This window comes from Salminus brasiliensis, chromosome 1, assembly GCF_030463535.1.
Source record: "Salminus brasiliensis chromosome 1, fSalBra1.hap2, whole genome shotgun sequence".
Classification (NCBI taxonomy): domain Eukaryota; kingdom Metazoa; phylum Chordata; class Actinopteri; order Characiformes; family Bryconidae; genus Salminus; species Salminus brasiliensis.
In genome coordinates, this window is record NC_132878.1 from 16,374,875 (window position 1) to 16,399,253 (window position 24,379).

Below are 24,379 nucleotides of genomic sequence, written 5' to 3' on the forward strand. Positions count from 1 at the left end.
TAATACTCTTAATAAGAATTTTTCTGCAGTGGTTCTATATAGAACCATGATAGCTCAAAAACAATTACCTTGCATGTCTGTTTGCCTGCCTAAAGGGTTCTCCACACTGGCGAAAAACTGTAGTGTAGGCTTACTATTCATACAAGTACTAATATGCTAGGCGAAACATAACCAGGCCTCATGACTGCGGCTTTGCCTGTGCCAGCATCTGTAGAACCATACACTGCAAAACAGGATAACGGCATCATCCGGAAAGACTTGGGAATAATTACAAGAAAATAATTGCAGTGTTTTTGTTACAGTGCTCAAAATCAAAGCTACGCTATGCAATGCAATGCTGTGTAATGGGGAGCTATGTGCTCTGCGTGAGCAGTCGCAGTGCTGTAAACCTATCAGAGCAGTGCTCATCAATTTGTTCATGAGTTCACCATAAAGAGAAATCAGTGTGTTTCACTCTGAGGCAAGGTAACAGGGTTGTAAATAGGCTTGTTAAAGCACTGTAAGTCACATACACACTATTGTTTTTTTACATCAAATAACAACTTAAAATACAGAATGAATGCATTGTGTGTCATCTTTAGTGTAAGTTAATGCAGCAGGAGTCATTTTGGCCTGTATTTATGCTGTTTATTCATCACATTGTTTATATGTTTAAGGTGAAGGGCTGCTTTAAATGGTGTACGAACAAAAAAATTTCATTTGTAGTAGAAAGAAGAAGCTTTCCCTTTAAATGCAACCCACATAAGCAGCCACGCAAGTGTCTCAGGCCAGAGCATGCCCCCACCTCCACCACGGCTCAAATAGGCTTCAGGAAGCACGCTGGCGTCGGCTGCAGGACTTCTGCTGTCAATAGCAGCTTTGTGTGTGGTGGCGGACACCAACCCCTCACCCTCCTCCTTCTCCCCTCCAGTTCATGACTCCAACTAGTGGCCAGCCTGAGGAGCTGCAGTGTGGTCAGGCGGAGGGTGGGAACTGCGTGCTACGACCCAGTTCCATCAGTACTTATTTGTGTCGGGGGCCGAGCGGCAGCTGATTTGTATTGTGGAGGGAGGGAGGGAGAGAGGGAGGGAGGGAAGGAGGGAAGGGAGGGAAAGGAGGGAAGGGAGGGAAGGGAGGGAAGGGAGGGTGGTAGAGGCGGGACAGTATGAAATATACATGTGTTTGCAGCCGGGGGAGAAGCCAAAGTGTTACGCCACTGATCTGCAGGCTCACATGGAGACAATCACATACACTGTATTAACAAAAGGATCGGCACATACCTTTGATTTCTTCTAAAATCAAGGGTAATTAAATATATATATGTAACTTCTCTCTTCTGTCCAGGGAAGGCTTTCTACTAGACTTTTGAGTCTCTGAGATTTTTGAGTTCAGTGACAGGAGCGTTAGTGAGGTCGGATATTGGATGATCACCAGCCCACCTCTTCCCCCAGTATTCCCAAAAGTACTGGATGGAGCACCATCGTTCCAGAGAACACTGTTCCACAGCTCAGTGCTTATGGGCTTTGTACCCCTCTAGCACACACCTGAGCATTAGCCAGAATTATTTCTCTACAGGGACTAGACAAGCTGTGTGTGCGTGCCTTTGCACATCTGTGTCAGCAGTGGATGCAGCTTAAAGTAGGGGCTGTCCACAAACATTTGGATAAACAGTGCATGTACACACACAGGGTACACAGATAAGAGCTCAGACCACTTGTTGTTCACACCTACGGATAGATTTTGTTGAAACATTTCAGAAAGGTCTGACTGAGATGCACTCCCTAAACATACACTGACCACAAACCCCAGCCCACCAGAGTCACAGCAACATGGTCTTAGACACACCCACAGAAACGTAGCAACAAATGTCTGTGAAATGTACAGGTAAATACTGTTAAATAATGAAAGTAAAAACACGTAAACGGAAAAATATTAGAATATGGTGTGGGTGCCATCACAGTACGGGACACCTGCATATTCTGAAATGAAGGGAGTTTGTGATTGGTAGAGGTGTGATTGGATTCAGCGACAATAGCGTTAGTGAGGTTAGGATGTTGGATGATCACCACCTCACCTCATCCCTAACTCCCCAACTCATCCCAGAAGTACTGGATGGAGCTCCATCATTCCAGAGAACACTGCTCCACAGCTCAATGCCGGGGGGCTTTATACCCTTCTAGACCACATCTGTGTCAGCAGTGCGTGCTTAAAGTAGCTAAATGCAATAATTAGAATCTCCACACAAACATTTAGCCATACACTATATGTCCAAATGTTTGTGGACACCCCTTCTAAGAAAAGCATTCAGCTGCCTTACGTGGCACCCATTGCTGACACAGATGTGAGATGAGTTTGGGAGTTGGGGTATCCAGTACTTTTGGAATTAGGTGGGGTGGTGATCATCCAACATCACTAATGCTCTTGTCGCTAAATGCAAACAGAAACTCACAGCAGTGCTCCAGAATGTAGAAGAAAGCCTTCCCTGGACAGTGGGATGAACTTTTTTCAATACACTTGATTTTGGAAGAGTGAAGTGTCCCAATAATTTGTCCAGTTTTATCTGTAAAGAACATCAAGTCTATCTGAGCGGTGTTTGAAACCGTGGTAAAAAAAACCCTAAAGTGCTAAATGGCAGAACTGTGCAGTTTGGGCTACTGTATTTTATATTGTTATTATATGATGTTCTTTAAATAGTCAACCACAAGAAGCTGTCCGTCACTGTGATTTTCATCGCAAGTCCGATTTTTGTCACATAGTCACAGCATGAAGCAGAGTGTCTAAAGCCCCTTTACCTGTGGTGAAGGAGATTGCAAGTTCAAGAGATCGAGAGATCGATCCCTAGTGATGCCACAGCCATTTGTGGCGGGGGTGGGTGGGTGGGGTGGGACCACTGAGCTAGTGCAGCCTTCTCTTCCTTCATCACTCGGTGCAATGCCTGTTAACACAGAGGGGAGTCTGTTAGCTGCCGTAGCAGAATTGACAGTTAGAGTTCTTCCCCAAACTGTTCAGCCAGGGTGGCCTTCACCTACTCAGCCTGGTGGCACTGTGTGAGAGGAGGAGACCTAGGTGACAGAATTGAACAATTCTAAAATTGGGTAAAATAATTTACATTTACGGCATTTAGCAGACGCTCTTTTCCAGATCGACTTACAAAACTGCTTTGCTCTTTACCCAAGAAAAACTTCAGCTAGTTAGAATAGGCTAGTAATTCAAAGATATCTCTAAGCTTTAGACACTACTAAACACAAGTCAGTAAGGAGACCACTCTGCTATTCGCCCAAGTATAAAGAAATACCTGAGGAAATGTCCCAAATTGATGAAGAATGTAAATGTAATTAATAGAGTAAATTTAGCAGAAGGGTTAAGATGAGTGTAGAAGCTGTGAAACGAGTGTCAGAAGTCAGTTAACCGTATCCATTGTAACAATATAAGTGCTCAAAAAGATTTGTGTAACCAATAATCGAAAGTAAAAATAGTGCTCTTGCACCAACACCAGCTCAGGTTCTGTTTCTTCCAAGTTTGCAAGCGGACACAGGACTCAGATATGAACCACACACACACATACACACACATTACACTCAGTAGTGCTGGCGCTGCAGTTTGATAAAGAAGTGAAACTGTGTTGCAACCTCATTCTCAGCGGCTGCAATGACTCCTGGCGTGCAGGCTTCATCCATCCAGCCTGCTCGCTTTAATATCGAGATGCTCTCAGGCTGATAAAGTGCTACCTGCCTGACCTCTGCTAAGCATGGTCCAAAACCTCTGTCAGATTTTTCTCTGTAAATGAGTGTGACCACTTCTTCATATATATATATATATATATATATATATATATATATATATATATATATATATATATATATATATAGACTGGTGTATATGTAGTAATATAGTCTATGGTATAATTTATTGCTGAGTGTAAATATACTGGACAAAAGTATTGGGACACCTGCTTTCTTCTGAGGTTCATCCTGTTTTTGTTGGGAGTATCTGTCTCCAAGCCTGGGAAGCCGTGGTTTTCTACTAGATTTTGGAGCCTTGCTGTAAATAATTGATTGCATTCAGTGAGTTAGTTAGTAAGGTCAGGATGTTGGATTATCACCACTCCCCAACTCATCCCAAAAGTATTGGATGGAGCACCATCATTCCAGAGACTGCTCCACAGATCAGCGCTGGGGTGCTTTATACCTCTTCAGCCCACACCTGGCATTAGGCATGCTGACAATAGGTTCAGGTTTATCTGCTCCATAGAGACTGCTCTAACAGTGGCTAACACACATACACCTCCGTCACACACACCGAGACTGCAGGTTCGATTTCTTGTCCCAGAAGGAACAGCACTCTTGCTCGCAGTCAATGACATTTTTCTCTGCACTTAATAACAGACAGGTCCTTTGGCTTCTATTATAAATGTCACCAGTCAACAGGAGGAATAATAATAAAAAAAAAATGTCATGACTAAAGCATTAGTGGCATTGGTTGATTTAGAGATTTTGCATCAGTAATGAATACAAAAGCAGTTTTGGACAATTGGCCAGTCACGTAACTAACTTACCTGTTGTAGTGATCTAGTAACAGTGGTACTCTTATGCAAATGTTGTACAATTGTACAGTCTGAAACAGGAAGGATTTTCACTCCTTTTAGAAGGAGTTGGTTGACCTTGGTTAACTTTGGTAAATAGTCATTAATTGACAGATCTTCAGGATAGTTGAGATGATCTCATGGGGTTTGCTTTGAGCAGTTGTGGATGCTAAGTAAAAAAAAAAAAGAAAATTTAATAACATCTTACATTATTATTAACAACTTTTCCTTACAGTCTTCTAGTTAAAAGATCCTTTTGTGTATATACACTAAAGCAAAATCTCTCAACAGCTTTAGCCAAGCAGCTAACTCCACAAGCTTTTGTGTAGCACTGCTGTGGTGATTATTAACTCGTGAAAGATGCCAAAAATATGCAAATTGCTTATTTGTTCAATGAATAAAGATATTATTAGATATTATTAGATATTATTAATATATCTAAAGATACTGTTAGATATTACAACATGCCAATTAGAACATTATAACCAAATAACAGGCATAGATAGAAATGGACTGCGACCTGTATATAAAGACACAATAACGGCGTGGGAACCGTCCACTCATAGGCTAGTCAAGATACCAGTGTTATGATGCTGATAGTCAGTAGAGTATTGAATTGTTTGCCATTGCTTTTCTGATGTTCTAGATAGAAATGTGTTCTGTGACGTCCCCCTTCAGAGAACTGTTGTTTGCCACTTTTGCTTCTGAGGAAGGCCAACCAAGCAAGACACCACAAAAAGATCATGAATTAAAGAGGAAAGGAGCGAAATCCATGTCCTTATAGGCAAGTCTGTTCACTCTGTGGCCATCTTTGCAACACTGCCGGGCAGTTATTTCCAGTAATACAAGATCAAGCTTCTGTCTCTGTGAATGAGGAGAGGCCAAAATACTCAAAACAGAAGGTCAAATTACCGTAATTATTAAAACGTATTTTAAATCACTGATCAAATCTGACCAAAAACACATGAATAGTTTGTAGCGTTTGTCTCAATAATGCACAATTTATCTGCTTGCTCTGCTGGATACTGCGCTTGTGCAAGGATGGGATTCCTTCGCTTGCAGCCAGGGCTTTATCCATGAATAGACACAATTTTGAGCATTACAAGACCCCCCATTCCTACCTGCAACCACAATTATAACATCCCTGACAAAGAGGCGCTACTTGCTCTGTAGGAATGACCCCTGAAGAGTGTGGTTGACCACTGAAGTGCATGGTGCAAATACATTACGCTCCACCACTAAAAAAGATGCAGAGTTTGCCTCCATTTTTTTAAACGTCCAAACCATTTCTTTATGAACAGATTCCAAATTTAACATGTTAACGTGTTTAACTGACTTGTAGGACCTGGGTGAAGATCAGACCATGTTTAATGAACCAGTTAAGCAGAATTTGAGTACTCAGAGGCTTCTCACGACTGTAGCTATGAGCGCAACCCACTCTGTTGCTAGGCAGTTTAGCAAAGTTTGGGGCCCATATGCTCGCCTAGCTGATTCCAGTGTCCTCCCACAGCTCGCTGAGGTGAGTTATTGTGTTATTAGCATAATAACATTGCACCATTATGGGTATAAAAGGACCCTGAATATTATTATGGGTATAAACGTCTTGATTTGCAGTTTCAGCACCCAAACAAACAGCCGTGAGACTGAGCACTTGCTGGATGTGACATGAGATTGTGTGTGTGTGTGTGTAAGAGAGAGCACGAGAGCGAGAGAGCGTGTTAGTGAGTGTGAGAGAGAGATTGTGCTAAACAGGAGTGAGATGAAGACTTGCAAGATGTTGGCATTGAGGGCAATGAAGAGGGAGTGTAGAGAGAGCGAGCGTGCGAGAGAAAGTGAGAGAGCGAGAGGCTTGATATTCTGAACATGTGCACCCCCCTTGCTCTTAAAAATATTGGCAGTGCTTCCGCTCTGTGGCCCGATGTTAAAGAGAGAGGGAGATACAGAAAGAGAGAGAGAGAGAGAGAGAGAGAGAGAGAGAGAGAAGAGAGAGAGATCATGATGAAAATACGGACAATATACTGTGAGTGAACGTGTGTGTGTGTGATAGAGAGAGAGAGAGAGAGAGAGAGAGAGAGAGAAGTAGAGGTAGAGGGAGGCGGCGGGAGTGCTGGAAGCAGTAGAACGGTGGAGGAAGGGTGGGGGGGAGCTGGCGGTGGCGGGGGAAATAGAATGTTGAGGATCTGTGTGTTCTCACCGGCCATGTTGCCATGGTTACGGGGGAATTCTGGCGAGTAAGGAAATTTCATTCACTCTGCCGTTGAAAAAAAAAAGGGAGAGAAATATCAACAAAGCAGGGGAACATGACAACCCCCGGGCCACCTTCAGAGAGGTGCGCATGCCGCACCCGTTCCCCACCCCCACCTCCTGTGTGTGTGTGTGTGTGTGGATGTGTGGACCTTTTGTTGTGTGTGTTTGTCCAAATAAGCCCATAACTGTAAGTAGTTGTGTGAGAGCATGGCATTGTCTCTTTGTTGCAGTACCAGAGACGGTACCGATTCGATACCTAGAACCTACTGGATCAGGGATCTGAAAACAGGAGCGGTAAATTTTCAGCAAAAGTAGCCAGGGATTTTACAGCAGTGTTTTGTAGCACAACATAAAGTGAGGCAGAGTAAAGAAGGTCATGTGCTGACAACAGTAGCCATGCTCAGCCTAACGAGTCTAACGAGTAGCCAGCTAAGCATTATACTACAATTACAGCTCTTTTGTTCTAAGCAGTCTAATTTTGCATATTGCACTTTTCACCGTTTTTTGCTTTTGTTGCCTGGTTTGAAAACTTCAGTCATGCCTTGCATTTTATAAAAATGTCATGATGGATCATCAGAAAAAGGGTTTGTCACGATATCAGAAATTTGATACCATAACCAAGTGTACGATATTGATTCTTGATACCAATACTTAGGTATAGGGTTGTCTCGAGGGGTAGATTCGGGCATATTGTAATGGATCGGGTATTGGCTATGTTAATCCCAGTCCAGTTCCGAGTCTTTGTTTTAAGAGCAGTGTTCAAAGCTTCATTTGGTGTCTTTAAGACGTCTTTAACGAACATTACTGCCCAACTGGCAGCACTTAGGAGCGGTTTCAGAACTCAAATAAAATAATTTAGCAGTGTGTAACTATTTTACTAACATAATATCTGAAGCTATTGTGGAAAAGCTCTGTTTCACCAGCGGGAGAACTGCACTTCTTTCTTTCTTTTTTTTTTTTTTTAAACCCCTTACACTTTGTGACGTATTACATCCTAAGGATTACTAATTGGTAACTACATACAAAGCAGTGCAACCTGGCAGAGTAGTTCCTAAATTCTATCAGTTGGGAAACAAAGCCTGGAATCACTGGTGGTTAAACCACTACTATACATGTGATCATGTGTATATCATGTGGTGATCATCCAACATCTTGACCTCACTAACGAATGCAATCAGTTCCTCACAGCAATGCTCCGAAATCTAGTAGAAAGACTTTCCTGGTCAGTAGAAACAGTTACACCAACAAAGGCAGGATAAGCTCTTTTTAATATCTTTGATGTCTGAACAATGAAGGTGTCCCAATACTTTCATCCATATAGTGTAGCTGTGTGCAGGGTGATGCTGCTGTGGTGTAGCATAGTAAGGAACCACGGCGCCTTTCCTGGGGCAGACTAGGGTTCAATAAGAGTCTCTAGAAGTGTCTTAAACACACACTCTTTTTTGTTTAAGCTTGAGGTTTTGTTGAACATGACAGGTATGTTCAGTCGCACTGGCTGCCCTGTATTGTGCCTCATTCAAAAAGATGCCTGGGCTGACACACCCCTTAAACCCCTACTTCAACTGCTATAAACTACTGAACACAGAAAAGATGAGTATATTCAAATGTGCTGTTTGTTTTTCTGACACCACGGGAGCAGTTAATTCAAATCAGGCTGTTTTTGCAGCTCGCTTTCTATATATTGGCGCTGTCCAATGAAGAACATGTATCTCCAAAATTGTGAGTTTACAGGAGATGTCAAGCTCATAGCTTTGATTGGATTTTAATGTAAAATAAAAATGTATTCCAATTAATTTAGAACATTTCTATTGCTATTTATCCAGAATTATTTACAGTGTACAGAGCAGCTACAGGGTTCACTTGAGAAAACTAAAAATGGATGTTTTTTATTGGACAGCAGCGATATGGTCTGTTTGGATCATAAACGGAAATTTTAAAGAATGTTTTTTATGATATGTACAGTGTAATTCCTCCGTTCTCCCTAAAAGAGTTTAACGGAATAAAGAAGCAGTGTCTTTGCATGCCATGATAGACATATGCAAAAGTTTGTAATGAGTGAACAAATAACTATAAAAAAATAACTATGCCAAAACTATGCCACAGTTTATTAGCTGCTAAGATATAGAGGCAAAAAATCATTGCAAGGTTAAACAAACAGACCACCTACATCTCCTCCCCCGTGTGACGGCGTGAGCTGTAGGCGATCCCTCAAAGCGGCCTCCAGGTACAGGGCGGAGAACAAAGAGCCCCAGCATGCAGCGGCCTGCTACCTTTCGCCTCGTCCAGGGGACCCACAGGGCCTCGGTGGCTGCGTCCCCTTTTAGTGCTGCTGCTGACAAGGCAGTGAGCGGCGTCAGCCTGACAGCTGCGCGACCACCTGACAGGCAGTGTGCACGCTCAGGCCACGCTGCAGCCTCCCGCGGCCGCGGCTAAGTGGAGCTGACAGCTACGCGGCAGAGCGCACAGGCCCCACGGTGCAGGCAGAAGTAGGCGGGTGACAACCAGAAATGTCCTTAGCACACGCTTGCAGTACATTAACAGAAGTAAAACCTGTCCAATTTAGCTAATATGTGCTAAGCTGCTAATTAAGGAGCCACATCCCACATTTTCCCTTCCACTTGCGACATCGGTGTTTGTGTGTTTTTTTTATGAACCAAAAGCAGTCCCATTCATTTTTACACAATCTCTATGCCTTTAAGTGTGTTCACATGTGGCTGCTGTGAAAAAAAAAGAATGCATTCAGTGTTAAGGGCAATGGTGAGGTCAGGATGTTGGATGATCACCACCCCTCCTTATCACCATCATTCCAGTCAGCACAGTTCCACTGCTTCACAGCGTAGTGCTGGAGGACTTTATACCCCTCTGCCCCACATCTGCTGTTAGGCATGGTGCCAATAGGTACATGTTTAGCTGGTCCAAAGAGTCCTATTGAATCGGCAATACTTCTCTACAGGGACTAGACAAGCTGTGTGTGTATGTGCATTTGCACATCTGTGTCAGCAATGCGACTTGCAGTAGTAGTGACTGTAATTTTACTCATTAGTAAATACACTAGCATGCACATAGGCTTTGCTGTGGTCAGCATGAAGATGCACACATCTGGAGGCAGGTGTAAATGAGTTATTGGGGGGCTCTGCAGGGTCTTCGAATGTTTACTCTGAACCTGCATGTTTAGCTGTGATTGCGGAGGAGACTGGCCACTTCTCCCATTCCCATAACAAGTGCCCATATTTATGTTTCTTCTGATCCGCTGTCTCTACGGGTACTGGATGAGTCAGTGTGTGTGTGTGTGTGTGTGTGTGTGTGTGTGTGTGTGTGTGTGTACGGGCAATGTGACTGTGTGTGCATGGATTAGCATGCATATGTTTAGTGTTACGGCAGCAGTTCCAGAATGAATTTGTGATCTTAAGAAGCTCCAAATAAAAGCTTGCCAAGACTTGGGGGTCTTGTCTTGGCATTTTCTGAGCATATACATATACTGTAAATATATTGTCTGGTCTGTAGTAATTAACACATTGCTGCTTCCTGCTTTAGTTATTTGTATACTGGTGTTCTGAATGAGGAATTTGTACATATGTGACTAAATAATAATTTCAGGATTTGGACAGTGTGTATTAGATGTGCTTCGATCTTCTTGTAAATAAATAAATTACTGACGCAACCAAAACATGCAGAAATTAAATAATACAAACAGAAAATGGTATGAAGCAACCAGTGTAATTTTCTTGCCTGAGCCCAAACCTGAACCTTATTGTAACCTATTCCTAATTCGAACCTAAACTGAACCTAAACCAACCTAAACCTAATTCTAACCTCAACCTAAACTTAACCTACTACACCTAAACTTTAACTTAGTCTACCACACCTAAACCTAATTCTAACCTCAACCCAAACTTAACCTACTACACCTAAACTTTAACTTAGTCTACCACACCTAAACCTAATTCTAACCTCAACCCAAACTTAACCTACTACACCTAAACTTTAACTTAGTCTACCACACCTAAACTTAATTCTAACCTCAACCTAAACTTAACCTACTACACCTAAACTTTAACTTAGTCTACCACACCTAAACTTAATTCTAACCTCAACCCAAACTTAACCTACTACACCTAAATCTAATTTAACATTAACCTAAACCTAAACTTAGCCTGCCACACCTAAACCTAATACTAACCTCAACCTAAACTTAACCTTCTACATATAAACCTAATTTTAACCTAAAGATAACCTAATCTACACTTAAGCCTAATTCTAACCTTAACCGAACCCTTAACCTAACCCTAACTTAAACTTCCTGTCTCTGCTGTCCAGAGAAGGTTTTCTACTAGATATTTCAGCATTGCTGTGAGGATTCGATTGCATTCAGCTGTTGTCAGGTGATCACAACCCTACCTCATCCCCAACTCCCCAACTCATCCCAAAAGTATTGAACGGAGCCCCATCATTCCAGCAAACCCACTTCCACTATATCCCCCCTGGCATTAGGCATGGTGCCAATAGCTTCATATTTATCTGCTCCAGAGAGTCCTAATTTATTGGCAGTACTTCTCTACAGAGACTACACAAACTGTGTGTCAGCAATGGGTGCAAGTTAAAGTAGCTGAATGCTTTCATTAGAAGGAGTGTCCATAAACATTTGGATGTGGTGTATCTTAAATGAAGTAAACTTCAGGTTTGTTGATGAGTTAAGTTATAAAGGTATGATATATCTTTAAAGGTGCCTGAATAAAGGTATGATTTCAGTTCAAGGTCGAGTCAAGTTTTGGTAGGAGTGATAGTCTTATCCGGACAGAAATAATTGTCCTTAAGAAAGCCCAGCTTTAACAGCACGCGACATCCAATATCTGGATTGGTCAGTTGGTGAATCAGTGCTTAATGAAGTTATTTCAGGTGATCTGCTGGTGCAGAAGAAATCTGGAACTAGCTCGCAACATATGAACTGCTTTTCGATTTTAAGAATCTCTTGTTTTGTCTTGTTACTGCATTAATCTTAATCTGCACTTATTCTAATGATATATGGAGTTTTTATAGGCAAAATCAAACATACTGCTGAGATAAATGGGCTCCTGCCTTATGTACATGCTTGTGGTTGAAGTTAAACAGTGAGTGTTTTTCAACTGCTGCCAGAATCTTCTCCTTGAATGTGCGCTAGCAATAAAGAGAGGACGAAGGGGAAAAAAAGGAAATAGGGAGAGATGGAGAGATTCTTTGATTAGGACTGTCAGATCCCTTCTCTAATAGCTTAGGTGTGTTGGGGGGGTGGGGTGTGTTGGGGGGTGGGGATGCGCGGCAGGGCTCCGGAATAGAATAGAAAACACATCAGCTTGCTCTAAGCTGAACCAGTATTTTGAGGTAGTGTTTCTTAAACCTGGTTAGAACATAATTAAAAAATACAAATATTTAAATTTCTGTTTGTGTGCATAAACTTTCTCGATCTGTCATAACTAACAATTAATGGACAGTATAGTTAGTGCTGTGTTTAGAAATGTTTTTTGCCTTTAAAATTTGATCAAATGCACATATATTTGCATATGAAAAAAGTAGCCTATGGATGAACATTGAAACGTGCTCCGTAGCAAGGATTTTATACAACAGATTGCTGGAACCTCATGAGTTTGTTGTTAAGCATCTAGATTCGTAGATTAGATTGTGCCAGGCTAATTGTGCTCTCTCCTGCTCTGGCTGCTGATGGCAGGCAGCATGACCCAGCATTCGAAGCAGCGATATTCGGGTCATAGTGGCAGTGCCTTAGTACACTCGACCACGCTGAGCCTCTGTTTCTTGTTAAGTCAAAAAAACACTAGTTTTTAAAGTCATTTTGTAGTATAGAATAGTATAAATCCAGCCTTTAGCAACGAATTAAAGCAACACTATGTAGCATTTGTATCTTAAAATAGAAGCTTCAGAATCATTGTGATGCTTCACTTGACGACTTGTGATGGTGAGAATAGCGTCCAGAAATGTATTTCCAGGCTGAGAACGCTGCTAACTGCACTGTGTAATTTTGGTGAAGCAGGCAGGACAACGCAAGAACTGTGTAACGCTGCGTAACCAGACTCATATTTGAGTCTGTAATGAAGTCCTGTAATATTACCCTGTCCTGAGACAGGTCTGTGACTCTCTGCTTGTACAGAACTGCATGTACTAGTGGCACTTCCCGACTGTAGGGGGTGCCCAAGAGCAGGACAGGCCAAATCTTGCAAACAGCTGCTTTAAGTAATGCTCCTTTAATGTTCTGCAGAATGTGGTTATACAGTGATAGATGAGATTGCGTGGTTGTGGTGGAGTTAAGCCGGTATTAAGGTTACTGACGTTGTGATGCAGTCGAACTCAAGAAGAATTAATGACTTCCCACAACACACTGAAACTTGATTGACAGGACCAAACATTTCATTACAGCCTATGATGTTGTGCCTGGTTATTTTCTGTAAGCATATTTGATGTGGTGTCTTGCCATTTAATACGTTCTGTTTTATTTTTATCCAAAATATTAAAGCAAATAAAAAATATATATGAAAAAGATACAAATAGAAAATAAGAAAATAAATGCAGAAATTTACCATCATTCATTCATTCAGAATTAAAAATGAATTAAAGTTATTACTAACCCATAAATGTTGAAATGTTGTGGAACAGTTGATTAAGGCTGCAGAATACTGTCTCCGGTTTATATTTCTGTTCCTCAAACTGGTTTGAGGCCTGGTACACCGATAGCAATGATTCTAATGTGTGTGTGTGTTTTTGTTTGCAGTGGTGGAAGAAGGTCTGTGGGAATGCGGGCTCTCTTACGAGTGCAGGACACTCCTCTTCAAGGCCATTCACAACCTACTGGAAAGGTACAGTCTCAAAACACACTTCCCCCATCAGCCCAAAGTCATGACTAAACATTCCCAAATGGCGAGACCCTCATACACCTTCATAGAGCAGTTAAGCTTTACTGTGTGAAATTCACTTGAAGCTTCCCACACCCTGTGAGTCATCTGCACACTATTTGGAGTTCATCACCTTGTGTAGGTTCGGCGTGTGAAGTTTTCCTCTCAAGTTTTGCATTGGGACTGCTAGAGTCATGTACCACAACTAATCAAACTGTGTTGAGATGTTAAAGGGACAGTTTGTTTCAAAATCTAATCATCTAATTAACATCTGATCAACATGACTCCCCCAGATACAGTTGATCAGGTAAGACATGCTTGATTCCTGAAGTTTGCTTCAGGAGATGGAGATGCTAGGCTAATGTCGCTAACACTCTTAACTCTTGATTTAGACAGTTACCAATGTCATCTCTGTAAAACAAACTGTCGACCATCAGGCAAAGGATTTGTAACCATTTATTGGAATAACCTTCTCTAACGTAGCTTTTTGTATGAACATTAAATGCATTAGACCATCACTGTGACAGTTCAGCCTCTATAGAACGAATCATTTCACATTATACCAACGTAAACAACTTAATTTACATCTCAGTTATTGAGCTATGCCCATTTTTTAAAATGTGGATTTGCTCCTCATATGTGTAGGTAATACCTCTTTATGACTCTGAATTAAAATTCTAATGCAAAAACTAAAATGTGGCACACCAGTGCTTTACAACTGTGTATAACTGTATACACATCATCTGACTGAATTTCATTTTGGTCCAATTGGCTGGAAACCTGATGTACTTTGTCTGTATAGAGAAAGAGAGAGAGAGAAAGAGAGAGATAGTACTTGAGAGACCCCAATGGCTGGAACCAAATTCTTTGTGTATGTCACAATACTTGTTGAATCTGATTCTAAACAACTGCTATGTTTGAAAAAAAATATTTGTAATAAAATTACATTTAAATTTAAGGCATTTATCAGACGCTCTTATCCAGAGTGACTTACAAAAGTGCTTTGCTATTTACCTCATCTAGTTTGAATAGGCTAAAAATTCAAAGATACCTCTAAGTTTAGACACTAAAATAATAATAATAATAATAATAATAATAATAAAACAGCTACAAATTTCAGTGATGCAGAACCCCAAACTTAATTAAACCACCCAACTGCTTCTTTTCGAACTGCTGCTAACACAGCGTCATTGGACAGATAATAAATTGCACTTTGAGGGGAGTGCTTGCTGCCAATTCTGTTACGTCAGCTAACAGATGTCGCTACTGGCTAGACCTACGCTAAGTGATGGGGGGTGAGAGGCAGATAGACCCACCCACTGAGGACCCCTGCTAGACAATTCTAGCGGTTATGGAATTTTACTGAACCCATATTGTTGTTAAAGCTAGCAAGCTATGTTTATAACAATCTGAAGACTGATAGCTGACTGGGTTTATGGTAACATTTGCTTACTGTCTGGCTTAGTGCACTTGCACCTTGGTGTCCATAAACATCATTATGTTGCAGCCCCGATTAGCCTCCTAGCTCTGGTGCCAAATTAAAAAAGCACACTTTAGACTCTCTGTCTTAGCTGGTTGACTGATTTGGAGTAATGGAGAATTTGTGTAAATCTGATCACTTTATTGTATCTTTGCTATGGTTTGTTTCCAGGTGCCTAATGGAGAAGGATTTTGTGCGAATCGGCAAGTGGTTCGTCAAGCCTTACGAGCTTGAAGAGAAGCACCTCGGCACCAGGTGAGTCCAGAACTTTTACTGTTTCCAAGAACCTTCCTTCAGCATTTCCTCTGCTCCCGAAACCTCCCTTTCCATCCTCTGCTGCCCCCTCCACCACGGTCCAGGAAACGTTAAGGAACAAGAGAGAAGTGAGAGCAGTGTTGCCACCGTTGGTTCTTCGGAGGGCTTTCCGGACATGGTGTCAGAGCAGTTTGCACCATGTGGTAACGTTTTTGGGAGCATTTAGGCGTCCCTGGAGGCGCCGGTGCCACCTGCGAATGCGTCGGCCCAGTGGCAGCAAGTTTGCAGGTGGGAGCAGCACTCGCGCCACAGACGTGTGACAGGGGTGACAGCGTGTGAGAGAGGGAGGGTGCCAGACGGTCCAAGTGCACAAGGGTGTGAGAGGAGTGTGTATGTGTGTGTGTGTTTGTGTAAAGGAGCAGATTGATGCTAGGAAAGAGCTAATGGAGTCAAATTAGTGGGCTGTCAGTCCATTTCAATTGCAAATGTTTGACTTGTGTGCGTTTCAAGCTGCCTTTGATTTGTAAAGACTGCTATGAGATGCTTACAGTTGTGCTCGCAAACACAGCGCAATTCCATCTCTTGTTTTTCACCCCGTGACCCAAACGAACAGACTTTCGCTCCGCTGGAACAGACTTTTGCATTAATTAAACAGGATCAAGGGTGAATTAAAGAGATGGAGAAATAGAACAAGAAAAGCAAACAGAGGTTTTTTGTTTTACCGAAGTGCACCAAGCTCTCGCAGTTCTTAACCCTTTAACCTACACTACTCTCATTATTGAAAAACTACTGCAGATTATTTTTTTAAATCATTTTTGTTCACAATTTAATACAGAACGGTGAAATTAAATATTTTGTACAGTCATTACAGTAACATGACATGTTTCTCATATTTGTAATGTGCATTTGTTTATCTCTCTCGATCAGTGTAGTATAAAGCTCATGAAAAATCTGAAATTCAGTGTCTCAAATTATTTAAAAATTAGTTTTTACCATTCAAACAGTATAAATACAGCGTATTCCTTGGGCTAGTTTAGCACACACAACCACAGTCATGTGGGGGAAGAGTTGTCCAGAAGACCATGATCAACACCCTTCACAGGAAGGGTAAGCTATAGGGGTCTGACTGTTCCAGAGTGCTGTATCAAAGCATATTAATGGAAAAGTTATTAGGTGCACAAAAAGTGCACAAGCAGCAGGGATGACCTTAGCCTTGAGAGGATTGTCAAGAAAAGTCAATTCTGGAACTTGGAATGAGGCAGACATCTCCAGGAAAGGGGCTACAACTGCCGCATTCCTAATATCAGGCTACTCCTAAACCAGAGACGCCGTCAGAAGTGTCTTATTTGAGCTATAGAGAAAACAAACTGGATTGTTGCAACGCAGCCATATACCAGCAGACAAGCTTTATGGAGATTTCCTTTTTTCCAGCAGGACTTGTTTTAGCACGTGCCCACAGTGCTAAAACTACTACCTACTAACTAGTGCAGGACACTACCAAATGGTTTGCTAACCATGATATTACTGTGCTTGCTTGGCCAGTGAACTCCCCGAACCTAAACCCTGTAGAGAATATAGGTTGTATTGTCAAGAGGAAGATGAGATACATCTGACGCAGCAGTACAGACGAGCTGAGGGCTACTATCAAAGCAACCTGGGCTTAATAACATCTCCGCAGTGCCACAAGCTGATGCAGTAATTAATGGTAAAGGAGCCCCAACCAAGGATTGAATGTATAAATGAACTCACTTCTCGAAATTTGGACATTTCTGTATTCTATTTTCTGTTTGATCTTATAAAATATTTGAATAATTTGATATACTTTGATATATTCTGCACTGATCAGACATGCAACACAAAAGACTGTCACTTTATATAATGATTATGACAAATTAATGACAATATATGACGATATATGACCAAAAGAAGTTTACCTTCTTGAATTATATTATGAACAAAACCTTTTTTATGTTTGCAAGGTTTCCTCAATGCTATTGGGACTGTCATCTACATTGCTGCAAGGTGTTCTAGCTGTATTTATCTAGCTGTATAGTCAAATACTGAGAGTTGGGTACATGGAAGTGACATATTGAGAACCTGAAACACTTCTCTTCCAAAAGCAAAATCTACATTAAAAAAACAATACTGTGAAATGAACCAATTTCAAAACATTATAACTGTTACGTAACAGTGACTCATTTTATCTACGCCTCCAAACTTTAAACTCAACCCAGCAAATGCTCAACCAAGGAAAGGACTACACAGCAGAGCCAGCCGGTAAGAGGCCTGCATGCACAGGCTGTGAGAAGAATGCAAACATAGCTGGGTAGAGCCTGGTGCTAGCCGAGTGTTAGGCTAAAAGCTGATCCTACCAGACCCCACTACAGTCTCTTCATCTAGTTAACTGCACAAAGAGGACAGCAGCACTATCCAGTAGGACTTACGAAAGATTTAAAAAAATAGTAGCAGTTCTCGTTACAGGTATAAAAAGCAGCCAATAAAAGCAGAGCTCATCAGTGGAAAATCAGCATATTTTATTTTGAGGCAAAATATTTGGGTTGTAAATTGGCTTGTAAAACCACACCTGAGCAATTTGTCATATTCTATTTATACATCAAAGAACACCTCAAAATACTCAATAACTAGGGGTGGAGGGAAGGTTTTGGTGATATAACAAAAAAAAAAATCTCAAAATTGATTTTTGATGCTTGTATGTTAAATACCTCTCAATAATCTCAATAAAAATATTGTGTAAAAACCCTCAATAACTGTATTGTATATATCTATGGCACAGTTAATCTGTATTTCTTTTTATTATTATTATTATTATTATTATTATGGCACCCTGGTATTGCTGTATTTACTTAATAAGTAACAGATGCAATCAAACAAAGCTGAAAATGCAGACATTGTATCTCATATATTTGTATGTTTTTTGGAAGAAAACGCATGAAAAGGATTGTAAGACACGTTTTATTGTTTCCCTGATTAAAAAAAACAAACAAACAATAAGCGCTTCCCAATTCAAATTGCACTCTGAATGAGTTTAAAAGCCAGTGTATCCAACACTAAAGGAAATCCTCATACATCTTATAGAGAGTAAAACTAAATCTTGGTGTCACCCAGAAAGCAGTGATTCTACATGCTATTGTTGACATATTTAATTGTTTTTCCCTTTTATGGTTTTTGGATCATTTTGGTTTGTTGATTCTGCACTTGAGCTGCTCTTCTGTCGCTCGCTTTGGAGCTTTAGCACTTTAATTTGGACTAAAAGCACCCCGGTTCCTGAGTCATTTTAGAGTGTGTTATTATTTCAAATGATATTTATTCGGTGTGCGTCTGAAAGGTCAGTCGGGGTAGACCAGGTGTAGATGTTTCTGTTTGTGTAAATGTGCTGAAGTTAGAATGGTCCCAGACTTTTCATTGTCATTTTCAGCTGCCTAATTTCAAGTAGGTACAACAACTAGAAGCTACAGTCCAGCTCTGTAGTGGTCCATTTAAAAAGGCCCATATTCTCTTATTTCTAAAAAAATTACAACAAAAATGATTAGTAGTCATTGTTAAAAATGTTTCAGCCATAATAATTAAGCTACACAACTCTTACATTTTTACATTCATTGTTTTTGTGTCTATTGTCTATTTTTATTTTTCTACATTATTTAAACTCAAGTGCCTGTCCGCTCATTCTTATGATGCTCTGGCAGAATTCAAATTATGTTTATGTCACCTACCTCGATAAAGAGAGTGTCTACCTGTGCATTCGGTTTCTTAGTGACTGAGTGACTGTAATTAAAGTTGGCTAGCATTTTATATACCAGTTTGCCTTTTATAACACCGGCACCACTACTGATGGGACGGGACGGGGGTGGGGTGTTATTTATGTTCCCATTTTGATGCCACTGCCAATCGTTCTGCGATCTGACGCCCTTGCAGTTCTGGATTGGCTGCAGGTTTTTTACTACGATTGCAGTACATAAATATTAATTGAATATAACATTGGGAAATGCTTACTCTCCGGCATCTTTTTAGTATTCAATTATTTTCCAGTTATTTGAGTAGTAGACAGGGGCTTTAAAAAGCTACCACAACAAAACTGGCTGTTTATAGTGAGGGATAAAGAGGGGAAAGGGGTCATTTCAAAAGAATTTTGTCTTTTTGGTACAACCTACAAAAATGTAGAATACAGTTGCAAAGAAAAGTAAGTGAATCCTTTGGAAGGACCTGCAAAGATGGCTAATAAAATGTGGTCTGATTATTATTTTTGTTGCACTGTTTGTCTTGTCAAATCTCATGTCAACTGTGAAGCATGGTGGAGGGAGCTTCATGGTTTGGGTCATAAAATCAAAAAATCAAAAGGTCCCCCTCCACCCCTAAAATTGCACCGATGGGATATTAGACCAGTTAGAAGCTATGTTAGAGCCTGTGTACACCTGGCATTAATATGCGTTTTTGGTGATCGGGTCGCACCATTCCTTTAAACTCTTCACATTTTAATGAGGAACCTTTGTTTTCAGGAAAGGGTGAAACGTGTGCTGCTGTACTTTTTATGCTGGAAAGTAAAATCAGATCTTACCTGGTCACTCTGGAGACGCATTTAAATGACACGTGTAAACAGAAACTGGTCCAAAGAGATCCAGATACTATCCAGATATAGAACATGTTAATGCCAGGTGTAAACAGGCCCATGGCGACTCTGCCAGCCTCTGACAGTGAGTAAAACAAAGACACCAGACTATAAACTGACGTGAGTTCTGCATTAAACGTCTCTTACGTCTAACAAGCTTAGTGGACGAAAGATGGAGCAAATGAAGCCGCTGAGAAATGGAGGGATGGAAGGGAATGGCTCAGAGTCATGACTATGCACTAGGAGATCCACAAATCTGTCTGAGTGTGGAAGATCTGTCTACAGCTCGCTCACACACACACACACACACACACACACACACATATACACACACACACTCTCTGTCACTCTCTGTCTCTTTCGTCTGTGTGAGTTTGACCCCCCTTGACTCCCTTTAGAACAATGAGGAGCCGTCTTCTCCCTCAAGAGAGAGAGGCTTAGTAGTCTCTGTGTGTGTGTGTGTCTGCGTGTGTGTATAAAGGGAAAGATGAAGACAGAAAAGGTCTTTGGACGAGTGTGAAGTGTGACGGAATGTGTATGTGCAAATGTAGGGCGATGTATGTGTATGTGGACAGATGTGCACAAGTTCAGACTCAATAGATGTTTACATCTGTCTCTTTGTGACCGTGTGCGTGCATGTGTGTGTGTGTGTGTGTGTGTGTGTATATGTGTGTCTGTATCAGAGCTATGCCGGGGAGCTCAGATTTGGAGGGCTCCCCTGCTGAGCTCTTAAGAGTGGGGAGAGGGTCTGTCATTAGGATGGGGCTGCTGTGTGTGCATGTCTGTTGGTTTTTGGACATCATGAGGACCAGCAATGTCTTGACTGTAGTAAAATTAGAGAAAACAGAGCAATCTAATCTATAACATCAGATTATAGATAACTCTGATTTCTCAACTTGTTAGTTTAAATAATATACATGAATCAGTATAAAAACATTGAAAACGCTCCAAACCGTACAGTTGACTCCCTGCGGTTCATATGTGGAAATTAAACTGATAAGAAAACAGGCTGTTTTGAATTTGTTCATTTTTGTGATGTCACAAAAACAGCACATTTTCTGTGTGTATATAATGTATATATCTTGTGTATATATAGGTTTAATTCCACCCAGGTTATAAGGAGTCTTGAGCGAGGTGCTGTGCAGGGCAGCCAGTGAAAACAGAGGTCATTTGCATCAATTACTCTTAAAGGCGCAGTAACAGCTTTGGTACATAAAGCCACACAAACATTAGGGACACACAAGAAAAGTGTAAGATGGGCCCTTTAAAGCTGAAAGACTAAAATCATTTGTTTTTGGATACTGGATACTGGTTAGTGTAAGGGTTACTCTATACATACACTCGTATGTGGAATATAATTTCCAGTCAAAAGGAAATCAATAGAAAGTCAATCGAAAGAAATAACAGGAGTTTCCGAAACTGGACAGTGAGACCCCTAACGACTGTGCCACTGCTACTGTTAGACTGCCAAAACTGCCCCAGTGAGACAAACAGCACTTAAAGCGTTCAGCTTTGAGAGAGACTGTTCTCTTACATCAGATCTGAAAACATCTACAGGTGTTTCTGTCCAACCTGCAACTGGCCAAAAAAAAAAAGAAAAACTGCCCGCTGTGGATCTGAATGAATGTGAAACTGACCAGGAAGCTCTTACTGAGAAAAGCATACAGACAAAAAAGAAGATCACCTGCTGAAACTGCTGGTGTTGGACGCCCCAGAGTCCAGACTTCAGCATCATTGAATGTGCTTTGGATTACTTGAATGGTGAGAAGCAGGAAATAATACTCCAACTCAAGAATAACTGAAAGCAAGTCTATACTATAAACTGAAACGTCTGATATGATGTTTATTCGTGTAATTTTCTGTTCCAAGTCATGCAACAACTTGGATACAGTTAAATATGTTAAAAAAATAAAAACTTTAACTTATTAATTTGAATGTTTTAATTCAATTATTATATAATTAGAAATTAGCAAAATCAAGAGTGAGCTCTGACTTTTGCACAGCAGGTGTTATATTATGATATTACGATATTATAATTTACCAAAACATACTTTATAAATTCACACTATAATCTGCATATGAAGTGAAACACAGATGAAATGCATAAATACAGTTTTATAAAAATACCTTGCATTTCAACCCAGATGGAGAATTGTCTCCCATATGTAGAGTGGTGGTGTTTTCCACTATTTGAGACAGTTGAAATGAGTAATGACCCTCTAATGTTAGTGACTAGTGTGTGTGTGTGTGTGTGTAAGCCTTATTGTAATTATTGACCATAAATCAAATATTACAGTAATGATAATAATCAACAACAACAAGGAAAAAGATGGATATGACCCCATGTCCTGAAATTGTATTAAAACAAATGTGTGTGTGTGTGTGTGGTAGGGGGGCTAGACCCTGTTAAACCCACCTGATTCTTCTCTAGTTTGACAGCTTTGTCTGTGCCACACTGTCAGCTGCTGCGCCGCCCGCAGGGTCCAACACACAGCCAAGCAGTGAATTATTGAACAGCCTGCTTCAGAGAGAGAGAGAGACCTAGACAGAGAGAGAGAGATAGAGGGTGAGAGAGAGACAGAAAGATGTCGGGCACAAACACACACACACACACACACACATAACATGCCATTCCTTAACACACAGAAATCCATATGCGCCAAGACACATGCACACACAGCAGACTCTCTCTCTTTCTCTCTCTCTCTCTCTCTCTCTCTCTCTCTCTCTTTCTCTCTTTCTCTCTCTCTATCTACCTCTCTCACCCTATTTGGAATACATGGACGTTAAATAATAACCAAATCACGCTACCTTTCCCCAGCAAGCACGCAAGCTGGCATGTATTTGCATGCATTAATCCGGTCAATGATGCACACACACACACACACACACACACACACTATGTGATGCTATGTTGCCCCCATCCACTCTCACTTCTCACGACTTATGTTTCTTTGTGTTGGTTTCTAGCGTAACATAGGGGCGCAGCTGTCCTGCAGGGGGCGCAACAACACACACACACGTACACATACACACGCACACACACACACACACACAGCTTAGTTAAGTCTCATTGCCTTGTATTGCCCAGGGCACGGGGAGTACCATCACATCTCTGAAGAGATGCTGCACCCCTCCTCCTCTCTCGCTTTCTCTCCTCCCTCGTTCTCTCTCTCTCTCTCTCTCTCTCTCTCTCTCTCTCTCCCTTTCTCTCTCTCTCTCTATATATATAAATTTCTCTCTCCCTCCAGACCTCTTCTCCGCTCTCTCTCTCTCTTTTCCCCTCCTTTTCTTTGTGTCTGGGAGAGTGCGCACTGTACATTGGTAACGGATTGCATCAGACTCCCACAGAGAGAGATAGAGAAGGAGGGGGGACGCGAGAGAGAGCGAGAGAGAGAGAGGGCTTATAAATTAAGCATTAGTGTGGCAGTTGAAGGATTGGATTGTGTTGATCGGGATTAGGCTGCCTTTTATATAAACTGCCTGCGAATGCGTTTAGGTGAGCGGCGCATAAATTGGCAGCCTGAGCCGATATGTGCATTTGGAACATCTGAACTGATCTCAGGTGAACTTCAGTGCTGCAACGCCTTTTGTGCATGTGATCCCACACGCGCCGACTGTTTCTGGTGTGTCGGAGTGTGTTCATGTGAGCATGTCAGAGTGTATGTGTGTGTTTTGGACGCTTTCCCTAGCCCACTTTGGCCGGGGGGGTGGGGGGGGAGGAATGACATTGAGACATTAGCCATCTCCTTGGCAACGGACATTGGGTGTCAGGCTACATCACGGGGTCACTCCACGCTGCTTACCCAGCTCAGGAAAACCAAGGCACCAAAAAAAAAAGAAGAAAAAAAAAGAATAAAGCAGCTAATGACCACAAGCTTACTGATCTGAGAGCAGTTCTTCACCCTTCATCTCTATAATTAACCCCTAGAAGTGGCTAAGTCTCTAACAGAAGTCAATAACTAGAGCCTTTTGTAATTCCATGTGATTGTTTCTATGAGCTGTGAGTAAGAAGCCAATGACGTTTTGTAGGAAGTGCGACTTCTGAGCTTCTGAGCCTCTGAGCTTTTAGTCGATACCTGGTTTGTGTTCAATTCAGTACAGAATAGCAGATATTTTATCATCAGCATTTGGTGAACACTTATTGTTTTGTTTAGCCCTTTTGCAAGTAAAGTCCCATCAGTGGGATTTGCCGTGGCTAGTCCCTGGTTAGAACGGTCCCACCGGTGGGATTGGAATGTTCGGCGTGGAACATTCAGCTACAATCAGCTTTAATTCCACTAGATCATCTAACCACCTTTCCCAGCACACAGTGTGTCTCTACAACACTCCTG

General features: G+C 41.3%; 1 protein-coding gene across 4 annotated transcripts in view; it reads left to right on the forward strand.

Moving 5' to 3' along the window:
* The window catches only part of LOC140549669 (mediator of RNA polymerase II transcription subunit 13-like), a 139,661-nt gene that overhangs the window by 67,216 nt on the left and 48,066 nt on the right, over window positions 1–24,379 (forward strand). For all 4 annotated transcript variants that reach the window (XM_072673422.1, XM_072673443.1, XM_072673435.1 and 1 more), the window contains exons 3-4: window positions 13,566–13,650; window positions 15,338–15,421. In XM_072673422.1, the coding sequence (XP_072529523.1) occupies window positions 13,566–13,650; window positions 15,338–15,421 (169 nt within the window). The remainder of the gene's footprint in view (window positions 1–13,565; window positions 13,651–15,337; window positions 15,422–24,379) is intronic.